The sequence below is a fragment of the Musca domestica genome, unplaced genomic scaffold (assembly GCF_030504385.1).
Source record: "Musca domestica strain aabys unplaced genomic scaffold, Musca_domestica.polishedcontigs.V.1.1 39, whole genome shotgun sequence".
Lineage (NCBI taxonomy): Eukaryota > Metazoa > Arthropoda > Insecta > Diptera > Muscidae > Musca > Musca domestica.
This window is the reverse complement of record NW_026712326.1, coordinates 1,647,201-1,667,571: the sequence shown is the minus strand read 5'-3', so window position 1 is coordinate 1,667,571 and position 20,371 is coordinate 1,647,201. Positions and strand designations below refer to the sequence as shown.

Below are 20,371 nucleotides of genomic sequence, written 5' to 3'. Positions count from 1 at the left end.
TACCCTAATAGGGGACATATTTGATTGGGTCATTTGATACGGCTAAAACGTGTCTCATCGAAATAACGGTTTTAGAGCCTAGGTCTCTTTGGACCAAATCCGTTTCAGGACATTTGGAATCGAACTAGAGGTGTCCGTCCGTTCGTCTGGCTGGTGTGCACGATAACTCTCGAAGGGAATATCCGATTTGATTAAAACTTCTGACATGGTAAAATTATTGTCAAACTTAGATCTAGTTCGGATATCGGTAATATAGGTCCACTACTTCTGGTACCTCATCCAATTTCGTTCAACATTTTCAAATCTTAATATTTGTATTAGTGCTAGGTCGGTCCAATCCATCATGTACCTCCCACACAAATGTTGAAAATTTTGACACAATTTTTATTTTTTTTTTATTAACAAAAGACCTGATGAGAATATGGAATATATCGGTTTACTCCTACTGGCACCTCCCCTTAAAGGGTCAAAATTTTGAACAAACAAAACACTTATAAATGCGAATTTAGCATAGGATTCCCTTCAAATTTCTCACATCCCAATATTTCTATCAACACATAATCAGGTGCGAAGATGAAATATATCAGACCACTTCTTCTGGTACCTCCTTCACAAAGGTTCAAAATTTTGAATAATACTAACTCTTTTAAAATACGAGATCAGCATCCAATTCTCTTCAAATTCCAAACTTTCCAATATTTCTACCAACACAAGACCTGGTGTGAAGATAGAATATATCGGTTCACCCCTTCTGGTATGGTACTTACCCCACAAAGGGTCAACATTTTGATAAACCAAAACGCTTATAAATACGAAGTAAGTATCCGATTCGCTTCAAATTTCTTACATCCCAATATTTCTATCAACACATAATCAGGTGCGAAGATGAAGTATGTCAGACCACTTCTTCCGGTACCTCGCAAACAAAGGCTCAGAATTTGTAATAATTATATTTCTTATAATCTGCGAAATAAGCTTCCGATTCTCTTAAAATTCACAGATCCCAATATTTTTATTAACACAAGATCTGGTGTGAAGATGATACATATCGGCCCACCCTTTCTGGTATCTCCCCCCTCCCCACCGCCCCTCCTCCCTCGAACAAACAATTTTCAATATTTATATTTCTTAGAAGTCAACGATTCTTTTAAAACTTTGTAGCCTGAGATCATCGGTCACTCCTCCAATTTTAAATTATTTTATTATTCTTAAGATATACCAACCATGAACCTCATTTGAAAGCGTATCATGGCTTTAGAGTAGTCATAAGTTAGGAACTATATACAACCCGATTTTCAACAAATTTGACGGAGGCTTTTATTCCTCTAGTACCAAATAACATTGCTGTATAGTGCATGATATGACTTCGATAAGAATTGTATTAAAAAATATTTATTTGAGCAATAAATATTCCGAACCGAGTTTCACCAAATGGAAACATTTGATTGAATATGAAAAAATCTATCCAAATTAGGCTGATATCACATATATGGTGGACAATAACGGTAAAATCGGATGAAGATGTATATCGAAGGTATATAAAAATCTGAACCGATCTAGATAAAATTTGGCATAGGTATTTTCAAGCTGTAACTTATGTCCAGTATTAAATATCCTAGTTAAGGAGTGCATATTACGCATGTGAAGGACTTTAACACAAAATCGGATGAAACATTTATATGGGAGCAATAGCTGTATCTCAACCAATTTTCACCAAAATTTTAAGTACTTGCTTCTGGGCTAAAATTCGTCGGAAGTGCCAAAATTTAGTATATTTCAGCTGACATTAGCCATTTGGTGCACAATAGAACTGAAATCGAATAAAAATATAAATGGAAGCTATATCTAAATCTTATTTCTGTCTGTCCGTCCGTCCGTCTGTCCATGTATTCTTGTGAACAAAATGCAGGTCGCATTTATTATCCGATTGAGATGAAATTTTGCAAACAACATTTGTTTGGCCCAAGGACGAATCCTATTGGCATTGGAGATAATCGGTAAAAATTTAGATATAGCTCCCATACATATCTTCGACCGATTTGTCTTTTATTGTGCACTAAACGTGCAATATTAGCCCGAACAGTATGGAATTTTGCACATACAACCAAATTAGGCCTGAAAATAAGTATGCCAAATTTTATCAAAATCGGTTCAGATATAGCTATAGCTCCCATATATATTTTTCATCCGATTTGTTATTTTTGTCCTCCGCAGCCGTAATATACACTCTGTAACAACAATATTTGGGGAAATATATCAAATGCAGCTCAGAAATACCTTTGCTAAATTTTATCGAGATCGGTTCAGATTTGGACATAGCTCCCATATATAACTTCGTCCGATTTACCATTTATTGTGCACCAAACGCCTAATATTTGTCCAAATAGGATGGAATTTGGCACATACGATCGAATTTAGTCTAGAAGGTAGTATGCCAAATTTGATGAAGATCGGTTCAGATATAGTTATAGCTCCCATATATATTGTTCATCCGATTTATTGTATTTGTTACCCACAGCCGTAATATGCACTCCGTGGAGCTCAACTAAATTAGCAAAGTGGTGTAGGGTATCATAAAATCGGCCCCGCCCGACTTTAGGACTTTCTTTACTGGTTTTTATTTATAATAATTAAAAGAACTGTTGACGGTTACAATAAAGCCGGTTCAAAGTTTGTAAGTTCTACTATTATATTATTAGATGTTTTAATTTAATAACATATCTACACGTGCTATTCTTTGCAGTAATGTTTGCCAATACATTTCCTGTTAAATAATATCAGCAATGATGTAAGATTTTTACATTAAATGAATAAGATAAACATTTCATCATCAAACATTTTCTTGTTTTAATACGCAAAAATAACTCATACAGTTTAAGATAGGCAATATGACCAACTGATGGGTTGTTATTTTTTTACAACAAAAAAACACGTGTGGGAATCATGGGCTACCAATTCAGAAGTAAAATATTTAAATTAAAGCATGCTTTTTTTCTGTTGGAATTTTTAACAGTCGTCAAAAATCTGTGCTAATTTTTCCCAAGGTAAAATATTTATGAAGCATCATCTCCAGAGGGGTGACCTTCATTCATTAGCAAAACCTAAAGGTATTTTGTTTCAGCCTAAAATCGTCTAGACTTACGAATGCGGATGATGCATTTGTGTCAACAACATTGAATATATTGCCGAACAAAAGCTTTCTTTATTTATTCGCAATAGCAACTTAAAAAGGTATTTTTTTTTTATTACACCCCCTTTTAAGCAAAAGTGGAAAATCCAACAAATATTTACAAAATAGCCGCATTTATTTATTTTCACACTTCAGACTTTCTATCTGGAATATTTTGTAAGAAGATATTGTGTTGAAAACTGCTAATTGATAGATAGCCTCCATAAAAATGTATTATTTAAATAGAAGAAAGTAAAATTATGTACATAAACACATTTGTATGTATGTGTGGGAAAATAATACAATCAGGTCTATCTATAATTGCTATAAATTAGGCAATTAGTGACTTAATTCCAATTATTATTTTAATAACAATATCATTAGGGCTATAATTAAAATTATGAACGTGTTTCAAATATAAAATCGTATTTATTTGAGAATAATTTATTAGACGAGAGTATTATATTGAGATTTGAAATATCATTAGGGCTGGATAAATTTGAACTTGTATCTTGAATTTATAAAGGGTGAGTTTTTAGTTATTACATTTTTGGCAACATTGGTTTCAATAGCTCACACTCATTTTTTCATGTCGATACAAACGAGCCGTATTCAATTGGTGCATTGGAAGACAACATTGAAGCATTTATTCATGATATTCTGGCCGAAATGTTGGAATGAAAACAAGTAAAAAAGCTATTGAATACCGTCCACCATTTGAAACGAATTTGGCAATTTAAAAAAAAAATTAAAATCTTAAAAATACCGAATATAGCCGTTATATTAGGGTCCACACGACGACGTGACCATTATAAGCCATTACAATATTCAAATGCGAAACTTGAGTAAAAATCGGTGAATAATTTAGCTAAAATCATCAAAATACCGAATATATGGGGGCTATACCAAAACGTGGATCTACATGGCCCATGAGATGAAAAAAATGCAACCATCTTCAGACTGCTGTCATTTCTAAGCTACTCGTTCGACAGTTGTTAAAATTATTCCAGTGACAACTCATTATATTGTTTACAAGCAAGAAAATTTGCACCTTCGGTTGGTAAGCAGAACTATAACGCCATAACAGCCGATGGTAGCTCTCCGCTCGTATTAATCGACCGTGGCATCAGAATAAATGCCGAATATTATCGCTAACATATTCTGGAGTGTGTATTAAAGCCTAGGGCGTGCAAACATTTTTGCCGCAGATCTTGAACATTCCTACAGGACTCAGCACGCACGCACAATGGTTACAAAATGAGGATCCTCGCTTCATTTCCACCGCACAATGGCCACCAAAATCCCCGGATACTAATCCGTTAGAATATTGTGTCTGGAGTATTTTGAAAAGCAAGGTTTGCACTAAAGAATACCAAATTGTCGATCACCTCAATCAAGCAAGCGCTTCGCCGGGAATGGGCCAAAATACCGCAGAGCAACATTCGGTGACCAAAGATGACCAATTCAAACAAATCTAAACTTATTCTAAAATTTGATGCTACTTCCGACATATTTTGCTTTCATTCAATGAAATTAAAAACAAGTAAAAAAGTATCGGTCGGTGTTTCCGACAGATGTATACCCTCAGCCCTCTTTACCCCTCTATGGAGTGGGTTTTGAAAGAATGGGTCAATATTGTCCACTTCGTATCGGAGAAGGAGTAGACCGATATACTCCATCTTAACACCTTGGGCTAGTAAAATTATTGGAATGTGTACAATTTGAAGACAATCGGACTCTTACACCACATTTTATGAGAGTTGTAATTATTTAAAATTTTGACCCTTACTGGGGGAGGTACTTGATGGAGTGCACAGACATTTTCGCACCTGACCTAAAACTGATGCAAGTATTAAGATTCGCAAAGTTGGAGCAAAATCGGATTATCCTTCCTCTGTGGACCGATATTGTCCATTTTCACACCTGACCTTTTACTTATGAAAATATTAGGATTCGTAAAGTTTGAGCAAAACCGAATTATCCATTCTAAATTTGGAATGTGTGAAGTTTGAAGACAATCGGACTCTTACATCATATTTTATAAGAGCTGTAATTATTCAAAATTTTGACCATTTGGGGGAGAGGTATTTGATGGAGTGGACACATAAGGTCCATTTTCACACCTGTCCTAGCACTGACGAATATATTGAGATTTGCAAAATTGGAGCAAAATCGGATTATCCTTTCTCTTTCTGTGCAAAAATATATCTTTTGAACTTTTGTGGGGGAGCTACCAGAAGGAGTGGACCGATATTGCCCATCTTCGAACTCGATCTAAGTTTGACAAAAATATTACGTTGTACCCAGTTTGGATCAAATCGGATACTCCCTTCGAGAGTTATCGTGCGCACCAGCCAGCCAGACAGACAGACGGACGGACATCGCTAGATCGACTCCAAATGTTCTGAAACGGATTTGGTCCAAAGGGACCTAGGGTCTAAAACTGTTATTTCGACTAGGCACGTTTTGACCGTATCAAATGATATATACCCTCTGTAGCCATATGGCTGAGGGTATAATGACCGTATCAAATTATATATACCTCCATAGCCATATGGCTGAGGGTAAAAAAAAATGTAACAATTTTTTTTTATCTAGAGTCGATGCAGGGAGATAGTTTACCAAAAGTACTAAACGGTACTAACTTTGGTACAATTCTAATTTGGAAGAACGGATAGAGGTGGAACCTAAAATTTGAAATTAACATCACTTTCAAATAGTACAATTGGGATATGGAGCTAGTTTTCGAAATTGGTACTTATGTGCACAAATATTACAGAATAGTATTAAATTTGGTACAATTTCGATTTGGATAAACCGATTGAGCTGGAATGCTGAAATTGTGAAATAAGATCACTATTTCATTGTAGGACGGAGGTACCTAAATGGTACCAAATTTGATATAATTTAAGTTTTGGTATAACAGATAGAGTTGGAATACTACAATTTGGAAATAAGATCCCTATTGCAATGAAGGATTGGGGTATATAGGAAGCTCGTACTTATGTGTACTAAATGTTACTAAACTTGGTACAATTTAAATTTTGAAAGAAACGGTAGAGTGGGAATCTTAAAATTTGGAAATAAAGTTTCTATTGGATTGTACGATGTAGGTAGTTATGGAAATTTGTATTTATGTGTACTAAGTAGTACCAAATTTGGTACAATTTTAGTTTTGGGAGAAACGGCAGAGATGGAATCCTAAAATTTGGAAAAACGATGTGTATTGGATTGTTTGATGTAGGTAGTTTTAGAAATTCGTTATTATGTGTACTAAATGGAACTAAATTTGGTACAATTTCAATTTTGTGAGAACCAGTAGAGTTGGAACTTTATTAACTTTGGTATTTGGGGGAGGATAGAGCTGAAATTTAAAGTGAGAGTCTTTGATGTTGCGTGGTATATATTATTATTCGTTTCTTCATTTGCCTTTGATTTGGCAGGACGTGCACACTGCGCCAATATTACCCGCAGAACGTAGCTTGTTTACATTACCTTTTAATGGGTTATGAGGCCCCCAAATTTTTGCTGGGTGTGCAATCATAACCTATCAAATCCTCAACCAAAATCTCTAAATAAATGTAGATGACTAGCATTTTTCAGAATTTTACAAATCAAGATTATTTTAAACTTTTTCGTAAAAATAGCCCCAAACAGGTACTGCTGGATGCTAATTACATCCGCTGTACATCCCAACAGAACAGTAAATTTCTCGCTTATATTTTTATTGATTTTTTCCATTCTTATTTGATTTCTGTCAATAACATAACTATGCGGAAGTTTCTGCGTCGCACGTTTGGACCAAAAGTAAACAGTTTTTCGGATAATTAATTAGCATCAGAGCACAAATCAACGATTTCATACTTCGAGACATTGGGCAGACATCGGACATAACTGATTCACATTAAATGCATAAATAAATGAATTTTTATTATTTATTTTGTTTTCGATGTTTTGTTTTTTTTCGATTCATTTTTATTTATTTTTACTCCACTCTTTATTTTCTTTGGCGTTGGCACAACAACACGCCAAAGGCAATAGAAAGATACAGAAAAGAGAATTAAAAAAAAAAACAAAACTTAGTTCAAAGTCACTCGAAGCCATGACAAAGTCAAGGCCAAGTTCATCAAAGATCCGGATGTGTAGCATAAAATGTATAAACGGCATTGTAGGAGGCCGGTCCCGCTGCAGGTGAAGTACCATTTTGAATGGAATATTTTTTCTTTGGAATTAATGTATGTTTATGTCGGCTGCTACTGCTGCTGTCGCTACCGAAAACCGGTAGGTCGCGCGGTAGGGCATATGTAGTGAAGAAAACAAAAACCGTAAAAATTGCAAATTAATTTTGTTATGCGTTTCTACTTCATTTTCAAGTAGTTACCCATAAGGAAATGAATTATACGACACAATAGCTAATTATTTTGGTCCATGACAGTGTACTAGAGAACTAGATCAACATTTTTATATTAATTATTATGTCCTCCAATAATGTATTTCAGTAGGTTTTATCGGTTGTTCTACACGTAAATAAAGGTAACACGGACATAAGAATAAGAATTTCGTTATGGAATGCATAAATCAATTTTGTCAATTTTTCAATTCATTTTTTCAATTTTTTGTTTAATAAGACAAAAAAAAAAATAAAGTGAATATAATTACAACAAACTCGAATATAAACATATTAGTAGATAATTATGTAAGTATACAATGCAATATACATATGTAGATGCATAGATCCGAACGCAAAGTAACATTTCCCTTCTTTTTCTTTTGGGAAAATTGTGAAAATATTAAAAGGTTGAAATTTTAACAATATATTTGAAAAAGGGACGAATTTGCAATGAAGGTGCCATATTTACCACCCAGTAAAAATAAGGCTAGTTCCATCACTAGGAAAAATGAGCTAGGTCAGGCTAGAGGGGCTAAACTAAGGCAATTAGTGAAATTTAACCGCGGAGGCCATCAAAATGAAAAAATTATTTGAAAAAATGCCTTAAATAAATCTGAGTAACATTTTATTGTTATTATTTATTGACCTATTTAATTTCGAACAAAAGCTAGAGTTATTTCCACAGACGGACAGTCATTGTAAAATCGACATATAATTTTATGTATTAATCGAGGTGTCACAAACGGATTGACGAACTAAATATACCGTCCATACTATGGCGGAGGATATAAAAAATAACAAAGTTCGAATTTTGAATTTCTAACACCTTGCACCATTTGGAAGAAATTGTGCTAAAAAATACCGGCCGAACTTTAATACCCCCCATCATGAGGTAAAGAAACCCTTTAAAAAGAGAAGAATCGGGATTAGATATTGCATTCACTTCCATTTTTGCCAGTGAGTGAGTTCTATTAAATTTGACTGGTTGAAAGCATGGCATCAGGCAGAATTATGAATTACCATACTACACAGCCAAAATCCCAAATAATCAACACAGCTAAAAGTTTCATCATGAGAGTACTACGCATAAGTGACCAAGATTTCCACAAAAGTAACATAAACGAAATCACAAATATATTAATCAGCAATAGTTTTCCGAAAAAAGTAATCACACAACTCATCCAAGACACAATACGAAAACTTAAGGATGGCAACCCTAACAATCGTGAAGGAACCCATAAATATTGCAGCTTAAAATACATCCCTGGCCTAACAGACAATAGAAACATGAAAATGATAATAAACAAAACACAAAACATATGTTATGCTTACAAAGCAAACAAAACAATAAGTCAGATATTTTCCAAATAGAAAGATACAGAAAAGAGAATTAAAAAAAAAAACAAAACTTAGTTCAAAGTCACTCGAAGCCATGACAAAGTCAAGGCCAAGTTCATCAAAGATCCGGATGTGTAGCATAAAATGTATAAACGGCATTGTAGGAGGCCGGTCCCGCTGCAGGTGAAGTACCATTTTGAATGGAATATTTTTTCTTTGGAATTAATGTATGTTTATGTCGGCTGCTACTGCTGCTGTCGCTACCGAAAACCGGTAGGTCGCGCGGTAGGGCATATGTAGTGAAGAAAACAAAAACCGTAAAAATTGCAAATTAATTTTGTTATGCGTTTCTACTTCATTTTCAAGTAGTTACCCATAAGGAAATGAATTATACGACACAATAGCTAATTATTTTGGTCCATGACAGTGTACTAGAGAACTAGATCAACATTTTTATATTAATTATTATGTCCTCCAATAATGTATTTCAGTAGGTTTTATCGGTTGTTCTACACGTAAATAAAGGTAACACGGCCATAAGAATAAGAATTTCGTTATGGAATGCATAAATCAATTTTGTCAATTTTTCAATTCATTTTTTCAATTTTTTGTTTAATAAGACAAAAAAAAAAAATAAAGTGAATATAATTACAACAAACTCGAATATAAACATATTAGTAGATAATTATGTAAGTATACAATGCAATATACATATGTAGATGCATAGATCCGAACGCAAAGTAACATTTCCCTTCTTTTTCTTTTGGGAAAATTGTGAAAATATTAAAAGGTTGAAATTTTAACAATATATTTGAAAAAGGGACGAATTTGCAATGAAGGTGCCATATTTACCACCCAGTAAAAATAAGGCTAGTTCCATCACTAGGAAAAATGAGCTAGGTCAGGCTAGAGGGGCTAAACTAAGGCAATTAGTGAAATTTAACCGCGGAGGCCATCAAAATGAAAAAATTATTTGAAAAAATGCCTTAAATAAATCTGAGTAACATTTTATTGTTATTATTTATTGACCTATTTAATTTCGAACAAAAGCTAGAGTTATTTCCACAGACGGACAGTCATTGTAAAATCGACATATAATTTTATGTATTAATCGAGGTGTCACAAACGGATTGACGAACTAAATATACCGTCCATACTATGGCGGAGGATATAAAAAATAACAAAGTTCGAATTTTGAATTTCTAACACCTTGCACCATTTGGAAGAAATTGTGCTAAAAAATACCGGCCGAACTTTAATACCCCCCATCATGAGGTAAAGAAACCCTTTAAAAAGAGAAGAATCGGGATTAGATATTGCATTCACTTCCATTTTTGCCAGTGAGTGAGTTCTATTAAATTTGACTGGTTGAAAGCATGGCATCAGGCAGAATTATGAATTACCATACTACACAGCCAAAATCCCAAATAATCAACACAGCTAAAAGTTTCATCATGAGAGTACTACGCATAAGTGACCAAGATTTCCACAAAAGTAACATAAACGAAATCACAAATATATTAATCAGCAATAGTTTTCCGAAAAAAGTAATCACACAACTCATCCAAGACACAATACGAAAACTTAAGGATGGCAACCCTAACAATCGTGAAGGAACCCATAAATATTGCAGCTTAAAATACATCCCTGGCCTAACAGACAATAGAAACATGAAAATGATAATAAACAAAACACAAAACATATGTTATGCTTACAAAGCAAACAAAACAATAAGTCAGATATTTTCCAAATTTTCCAACGTCAAAACACCAATCGACAAGCAACAACAACATAACATAGTATACGAAATTGAATGCATTGGAAATGACGAACAAAACTGTGATCTTGTTTACATTGGTACAACAAAACGAACATTGCAAACGAGAATGGGGGAACATAAAACTGACATTGAAAAGGGAACACAAAAAACAGCATTGGCGCAACATATTTGAAAAACGGGACACAAAGCAAATTTTGAAAATGTCAAAATATTGGACAAAGAAAGCAAAGACGATAAAAGATACACGATAGAAAGTTTACGAATACAACAAAAAATAAAAAGGACGATGAATCTCAAAGAGGACACAAACAACATAAGTGTTAGCTATCGCATTGCATTATAGTAATCTGTGATATTAGTTATTAAGGTTTTGTGTTGTTGAACTTGACGAAATACTTCATGTAAACTTAATCCAATTTTATTGTAAGTTATTTATATATTCATGAAGATTTGATCTAATGTAATGTTTAATTAAATAGACGTATCCCCTGAAGATGTCAACAAACATTGACTAAACGTCGGGATTAATGAAATAAAAAAGGAATTTTTATTTACAAAACTTAGGTCTATAAGCTTAATAGAACCCAAATCAATAAATCTACCTGGACCAAGAAAATTAATAATCAATAATCCATTACAGACTTTACATACCGAATTTTGAAGGATTCACCTGAAAAATGTGGCTAAATCATTAGAATACCGAATATCGGAAATTATCGAAACATGGGGGCTATAGCAAAACATTAACCGATATAAGCAATAATCTGTCACAGAAGGTAGAACGTTTTATGAACCCTAAGTACCTAGTTTTAATTAATACTGTTAAATCATCAAAATACAGAATAATAACAGGTGTCGTTACCGGAAACGTGATTCTATATAGACAATGTTCCTCCAAAGGAGGAGGAACCCGCTTCAAACTCTGAGTGTCGAATTTTAAACAATTCCATTTCCGAATATCAGGAGGTACAGTTATATAGGGTCTATACGAAAACGTGGACCGACATGGTCCATTTACGAACTTAACTTTCCTTTTATCTCAATTCCTTCGAAAGATAACGTGATTACAACGGAAAGACAGAGAGACGAGCATCGCTGAAACGACTAAGACTTTTACGCTATATGTATATATATATTTTTTTTTTGGTCAAACGTAAGTATTTCGTGGATTTTAAAACTCTATAGAATAGAGGAGGGCATTAAAATGTAAATTTATATGGATGCTATACGAAAACATGGACATGTATATCCAGTTATATACCAGAGAAAAGAGGAACTCCAAAGATTCATTCCGTTCATTGATTTTTTTACAACATTGAATTAAATTTCTCACGCACGCACCGACCTAACCAAAGTGGGCCCGGTTGCCCTCCGCAATGGTAATTTTTTTTAGAAAATTTTCCTATAGAATTCGGTTTGGTCCCCCTTTTCCGGAAATGGTTTCGAAATGCATTTTTGGGCTAAGTCGGTTTGCATTTTGCTTCACTGGCAAACATCTTCGATTTGGTCTTTAATTTAACAATGAATTGTTTTGCCCGCTTTTTCATTTTTTGGTTCAATGGGTACGTAAATAAGCAGAATTGTCGGTTTCGGAGTGAGAATCAGCCAGAAGTATTGCAAATGCTTCCAATGCCTCCAGAAAAAAAGTTTGATGCGGGTTATTGGGATCGTACTGGTGAGTTCCGTGAGATGATATCCAATTCTTTTTTGCCCAAAATGCAAGAGATTGTCTTATATGACATGTGGTTCCAACAAGACGGTGCCACATCATATTGAGAGGCGATTTCGGCGAACATTTGATCACACGTTTGGATAAATAAAAATTATTTTTTAACATAAATTTTAAATTAAAATGTGATTCCTTGGAGGGTTTTAGGGCGAGATTTTCTCCCATTTTCTGGATTTCAAACTGAAAATGTACTAAAAGTGGTTAAAAATTGCCTGGCAAAGTATTTAAAGAGTACCTGGTGTACTAAGTGCTACAATCATTATATTTAGTATGAGGTTTGGGGGTTCTGTACCTCAATTTTACAAAAAGTACTAAAACGTACTAAATATCCTAACATATTTTATTGGGCAAACATACAGAACTGTAATGTATGTATGTTTACATTTTATGTTAATTTCGTTTTCGGAAATCCAGAAAATCAAAAAGTTTCGGTTTGCTTATTTTTTCCACAAAAATGTTTTCAAAGGGAGTTTTTGAAAATTTCTACGTGTTTTTTTGTAACTGAAAATATCGCTTGAATGTTTTTAAGTACCAAAAATAATAATATTGGTACAAAACAAGTTTGAATCTTTAAAGTAAACCATTTATTTTTCGATTTTTAAATTAAATCCTACACTATCCCTTTAAAATATCATTTCTGCATTTTTTTTCCAATATTTAGGCATAATATCTGTAATTTGTGGACTTATGTTCCAGAACCAAATTTCTGTGTACAAATTAATATCCTTGACAATTCTTGGAAAGAATTGCTTCGAATAGCTTCAAAAACTCAATAAATTAAGTTCAACTTTTTTTAAGTTTTTCATTATTGTGGTTATTATTATTATTATTGTTTTTTTAATTTGAAGCCGGACAAGATTTTAATTTTGTTTCTATTCCGAAATTTTGTTCCTTGATCCTTGTTAAGAAAACAACACCACATCCACATTGAACATGAAAAACCTTATTTTAATCTTATATTTCTTTAGTCCTTTCATAGGGCAACTTACGAATTTCTCCTGCTTCTTGGGCCAAGATCACTTGGAAGGCAACTAAACACAAGGCAATTTTCCACATTTCTACGGTTTTAGTATTTATTTTTAAATATTTAATTTATACGAAATAATTTATGATTATTTCTAAAATCACAGATATCACAGTTTAATTTAATCCTTATTTTTGTTATTTATTTTTTTTTAATTTTACGCGTGAACTGTTTAGTTTTTAACCGTCCGCATTGAGCCGAGATCAAGATCTGTCTTAAAGGCACAACATTGCCTAATATTTAAAACCTACCAAATCATTAGCCACAAAATTCAGTCAAAAGCTTTGATTTTGTTGGGGCAACAACAAAGCCATCGTCGTAAATTTCAAAGCTAAGCCAAGAGCTTTTTGTGTTGTACAAGATGAAGACGAAAGAGAAATTCTCTTAGCTGTAGATGTGCCACTGTTTGAGTTAAGAAAAAATAACTCTCTTAGCCAACGTTTGTTTATTGAGCACAAGTAGTAATCTTCTCTTATTATTTTGTATACAATTAAAGAGTGTCACTATGTATGCGTAGTTATATCAGAAGAAAACTTTATTTTAAATCGGAGGTAATCTTTGAAAATTAATTTTAGTTTAGGTCAGGAGTTCGACATATTACAATTTTTTAATAATTTAAGTTTTTTTTTAATAATTATTAATAGTTTAATATTTAATTATTATTAATCTATCTATAACCAGTAAAGACTGTCCTAAATCGGGCAGGGCCGACTTTGTGATACCCTACACCACTTTGCTAATTTAGTAGAGCTCCACATAACAATTAAAAGTTTTTATGGGAGAATTCAATCATACACGCTATGATTATAATTATAATTTAAAGTTCAAAGGACTAAATATGCCGAAGCATTTCAATCTTTAAAATTCGGACTTGTATTGCCCATTTGGTGCACAGTTAATTAAAATCGGATAAAGATATATATATATATATGGGAGCTATATCCAAATCTGAACCGATCTCGATAAAATTTGGCAAAGATGTTTCTGAGTTGCATTTGATATATTTTCCTGAATATCGTTGTTACGGAGTGCATATTATGGCTGTGGGTAACAAATACAACAAATCAGATGAACAATATATATGGGAGCTATAACTATATCTGAAACGATCTTCACCAAATTTGACATACTAGCTTCTAGACTCAATTCGGTCGTAAATGCCAAATTCCATCCCATTTGGACAAATATTAGACGTTTGGTAAAAAGTAAATCGGACGAAGTTATATGTGGGAGCTATATCCAAATTTTAACCGATCTTGATAAAATTTAGCAAATGTATTTCTGAGCTGCATTTGATATATTTCCCCAAATATTTTTGTTACAGAGTACATATTACGGCTGCGGAGGACAAAAACAACAAATCGGATAAACAATATATATGGGAGCTATAGCTATATCTGAACCGATGTCGATCAAATTTGGCATACTTATTTTCAGGTCTAATTTGGTTGTATGTGCTGATGATGTTCCGGCTGATATTACACGTTTGGTGCACAATAAAAGGCAAATCGGACGAAGATATATATGGGAGCTATATCTAAATTTTGACCGATTATCTTTTTCAATAGGGTTCATCCTTGGGCCAAACAAATGATTTGTGGAAAATTTCATCTGTATAGGGCAATAAATGCGAACTGTACTTTGTTTACAAAAATATATGAACAGACGGACGGACGGACACGCATATCGCTTCAGAATGTGATTCTATGCAGATCATCAAAAGGAACAATGGGTCATCTCGTATCCTTTTGCCTGTTACAAACAAATGCACAAAGACATAATACCCTGACCACATTGTGGTGTAGGGTATAAAAAAAGTAGTGAAATATATGACTGACTGGGAATCAATGGCCAGACGAAACGGCGGAAGCTAGAATCTTCAAATCTTACACGAAGGTCAGTCTTGGTGCGTAGACGTGTGATAAGGCCGGGTTTTCAAAAATTCGTACTAAAAGGGTACGATAAATAATAATAATTTTACACTTTGTATTGAACGAAAAAAATGAGATAGAATTCAGAAATGAGAATCACAGATGGAGTGCAGTATAGATGTACCAAAGGGTTTTTGAGATATTCGAACTTGAAGGTCACGAAAAGTTCTAAAATGTTACTAAACTTCTCAAATGGTACCATTTGGCATAATATGAACGGATGAAGCTAGAAAGTTTAAATTTGGCATAAGAAGCAAGATTTGAAAGTAAGTTTGATTTATGAAGCTAGTTTGAGAAATGTGCACTAAGCGTACGAACTGTACCAAATGGTACTAAATTCGAAACAGTTTGGTCTAGGGAAATTCGACGAAGCTGGTGTTCCTGTTGGTGGTTGTTTTGCGACAAAGCGGTGGTTTTGGAAATGTGTACTGCAAGTGCAAGTGCCAGTAACAGCTCATTATATTGTTTACATGGGTACAAAAGTATTTTGGCGGGAGTTTTTCAGAAAAAAAGTTATTCGTGATGGAATTCAAGCGTGATAGTGTGATTTCTTTATATTTGGTTGGAAAACCACAAGTGGCTATCGTTAGAACACTCCAGCATTTAAATGTGAATAAATCTTTTGCGTCTCGTACCATCGCTCGTTACTGTAATACTGGTAGCGTAGCCCGACGTCAAGGAAGTTGACGGACGGAACAGCAACATCAGAAGAAATGGTTCGAAAAGTAAAGAAGCGACTTGATCGAAACGAGCGTCGCAGTGGCCGAAAAATAGCTCGTGATTTGAACATATCGCAATATTCCATTCGGCAAATATTGAAAAATATGCTCGGGTTAAAGTCATTGAAATTCCAAAAAGTGCAAAAACGTACACCGCAAAAGAAAGAAAATAGATTCAAAAGAGCTGAAGAGTTGCTTCTCTTGGCGGTGGTGGAAAGTGGTGAACTGTCGAATTTGGAAAAAAAAAAAAACAAAATGAACGTGTTTACTTACCGAAGAGGTTAGCTGAAAATGTGCACCTTCGGTTGGCCACCAGAACTCAAGCTCCGGCCATGGTGATGGTGTCGGCCCCCATAACAGCCGATGGTCACTCTCCGCTCGGAATAATCGACCGTGGCATCAAAATAAATGCCGAATATTATCGCGAAAATATTCTGGAGGGTGTATTAAAGCCTTGGGCACGCAAACATTTTGGGCGCAGTCCTTGGACACTCCAATAGCACACGGCATCATCGCACTTAGCACGCGCCACCCTAGAATGGTTACAAAATTAGGTATTAAGGTCGCTGTGTGTATGTGTAACATATATGTACGAATTGTACTGAATGGCTCTATGTTTGGTATCGGGTGAAATTAGCAATGGGTGAGGGAATATAGCTGGAATCCTCAAATTTAATATTGATGTCGCTGTTGGTGTCTGTGGTTGAGAGAAAAAGCTGGTAGCTAAATGGTACTAAGTTTGGCATTGAGTGAATGTATAGAGCTGGAATCCCGAAATTTGATATTGTTGGTATCTGGTGGTAAGATCTACTGGTGGTTTTGCAAATACGTACTGTAAATGTTCGAGAAGTACAAGGTGGTGATAATTTTGGATCACTGTCAGTGTCTGGGATGTAGTGATGTAGATTACTATGGATATGCGTACTAAATGTTACAACACTGGCACAGGGTGATCCAAGCATTTGGTATTTTTATACCCTCCACCATACAATGGAGGGTATATTAACTTTGTCATTCCGTTTGTAACACCCCGAAATATATATTCCGTTTGTAACACCTCGAAATATATTCTTGATCAGCATAAAATTCTATGTCGATTTAGGGATGACCGTCCGTCTATCCGTCTGTGGAAATCACTCTAGCTTCCGAACGAAATGAAGTAGGTTGATAAAATTTTACTCAAATGTGTATTATGTCTGCAGTTTATGTTTTGGTATTGAAAATGGGTCGTTTTGCTATAGCCCTCATATAGCCCTCTTATCGGTATTTTGATCATTTAAGCGACATTATTCACTAGAGTGCAGGTAGAATACTCAATGAAATTGTTTGAAATGTCATATTTGAAGTTAGTAATGGATGCTACAGCCTATGACAGAAAATTGTCTATGCTGGTCCAAGTCTTCGCACAGCTCCGATATAACGGTACCTCCCTATATATGATATTTTGATGATTTAAGCTACATTATGCACCGTTTATTTCAAGTTCCGAATTTGAATTTGGTAATGACTTATGACAAACAATGCCAATGTGGGTCCACGTCGTAGAGGCACTAATATAACGACTCTATTCGATATTTTTAAAATTTTAACAGCATTTTTTAATGATTTTATTTCCAATTTCGTTCCAAATGGTGAAGGGTATTCAAAGTTCGGCCCGGTCGATTTACTTTTTAACTTGTTTTTTATTAAAGTTACGCAATGAATATTGTAATAGTTTATGAAAAAAGTTGCCTATGCAGGTCCACGTCGTCGTATAGACCCTATTATAACGGCTACATTCGGTCTTTTTAAGATTTCAATAGAATTTTGAACGGATTTTATTTTTTTGAAAATTGCCAAAATCGTTCCAAATGGGTATTCAAAGATCTTGTTTGTTTTTTTACTGGTATTTTGTCCAACTTCATATTTTTGCTAAGATAAAATTGGAATATTATTGTAAATCTTTGTTGGCAAAAACTTCTTCCTTATGAAAAATATTTTTCCATTTTTAGTACAGAATATTCAAATAAAATATCTTAGCCCAACGTCCAAAAAGTGCATATGTATATCATTTGATACGACAATAATGTCTGGGCCCGATGACTCTCGAAGGCAATACCTGAATTGGTCGAAACAGGATTCATCGTAAAATTTTTTTCCAAACTTAGATCAAGTTCGGAGATAGGTACCTTTGAACATTGTAATATTTATTTGAGATATAGTTTAGGGTCGATATTGCCCCATTCGTTCCTGTATCTCCCCCCAACAACATTTCAAAATTGCGAGGAATCGTGGAACATCAATGTCCGATGTTCTTCTAATATGTCACATCCAATTTTTTCATCCAATCTGAATTGTGAAACATGTTCTATGTCGACGTCTTCTTTCCTATCGAATTTGCTATATTTTTTTTCATTTCAAACAATTAAATGATTTTTATATCCGCACATGTACGTATTTAATCTATTTTACGTTGTCTAATACAAAATGCTAATTTTGATATTCTATTAAAATCTGATTTTAATTATAGCTTACAGTTTACTCAACTTTTGATCGGCAATGCTAAGCTGAAGACACGTGCCAATAATCAATTGTAGCGCCATTACTTCAACTTTCCAGTTAGAAATTTTACGATTTCCAATTAAAATGTATGTCGACATTTCATTTCAATTTGAGTATCTAATAGATGAGAACTAATTCCAACATTGTTTTCAATTATAGGCCAAAGATTGATGCTGATGAAATGTTTAAGTGGTAGAAAGGTGAGTCATTTAACGATGTAATTGATTGATTGAAAGTTACATTTTGATTTATTTGCCAAGAAATGTTTGAAAAGTTCATATGAACTTTTATACGTAATTTATTATGTTGAATGAATCGATGTACCAAAGGGCACTATAAGTGTATTAAAATGTACTAAATTTTGTACCATTTCGTATCATGTAAACGGTTAGAGCTAAAAACTTGCAATTTGGAATGAGTAGAGTCGATGTAATCGATGTTTTGGTAGGGTGTACTCATGCACATGAAAAGTACTAAACGGTACTAAATTTGATACAATTTGAATTTGGAGGAACGGATGAAGTTTGAATCCTGAAATTTGATATTAACACTACTGGCGGAGTGTAGGATTGGAATTTGGCGGAAGTTTTCGAAACTTGTACTTAGTGGTACTAAATTTGGTACAATTTCGATTTGGGAGAAGCGATAGAGCTGGAATGCTGAAATTTGGAAATAAGATTACTATTGTATTGTAGGACTGATATGAGTAGTTTTGATGTTACTAAATGATATTACATTTCGTACAATTTAAATTTTGGAAGAATCGAAAGAGTTTGAATCTTGAAATTTGGAAACAAGATTTCTATTGGATTGTATAATATGGGTGGTTATGGCAACTTTCACTTAAGTGTACTAAATTTGTTGCAATTTAGTTTTTGGGAGAATCGAAATTACTACCGTGGGATTTGTAGGTAGTTTTGTAAATATGAACTTAAGTGTACCAAATTTGTACACTTTAGATTTGTGTGAACCAATAGAGCTGATATCCTGAACGTTGGAAATGAGATTACTGTCGGAGTGTATGATTGGGATATTAGTACTTATATGTCCTAAATTTGGTACAATTTAAATTTTGGGAGAACCGGTAGGGAAGGAATCCTAAATTTTGAAATAAGATATCTATTGCATTGTATGATCTACGTAGTTATGGAAATTTGAATATATGCGTACTAAATGGAACTAAATTTGGTACAATTGGGGTAAACCGATAGGGGTGGAACGTCTTTATATACAATATCTAATGAAAGTTATATGACCTGCTTTAAGGCTAAAGTTGGGTTTTTGATAAAGTTGGGTTTTTGGAAATGCACACTAAAATGAAAAGTATAATGTACAAAAGTACAATGGAGTGAGTGTCACTGATGGAGTGCTGGATAGATGTAGCAAAGGGTTTTTGAAAATTCTGGTACTAAACTTCTAAAACGGTACCATTTGGTAAGATTGTGAACGGATAGAGCTAAAATCTTTGGTATGTGGTAAAATTATGGTATGAGAATCATGTTTGGAAAGGATGTTTGATTTATTCAAGTGATTTTGGAAATGTGTACTAAGTGTGCGGACTGTACAAAATGGTATTAAATTTTGGAACAATTAGGTTTAGGGTGAACAGATGCAAATAGAAATTCGATGTATTGGTATTGGGATCCTTGTTGGTGGTTGGTTTTTGATTAAGTGCACGACAAAGTACTAAATAGTACTACATTTAGCACAATTTAGTATTGGGTTAACAGGTGGTGTTTGAATCTTAAAA

The 20,371-nt window shown here is 34.0% G+C and overlaps 1 protein-coding gene across 1 annotated transcript in view; it reads right to left on the bottom strand.

The window, feature by feature from the left end:
* Positions 1 to 13,644, bottom strand: part of LOC101893003 (Hemolymph juvenile hormone binding protein (JHBP)) — a 30,411-nt gene extending 16,767 nt beyond the window's left edge. The window contains exon 1 of the mRNA XM_005178437.4: positions 13,396 to 13,644. Within this exon, the coding sequence (XP_005178494.1) occupies positions 13,396 to 13,462 (67 nt within the window). The 5' untranslated portion in view covers positions 13,463 to 13,644. The remainder of the gene's footprint in view (positions 1 to 13,395) is intronic.
* Between the last annotated feature and the right edge of the window lie 6,727 nt (positions 13,645 to 20,371).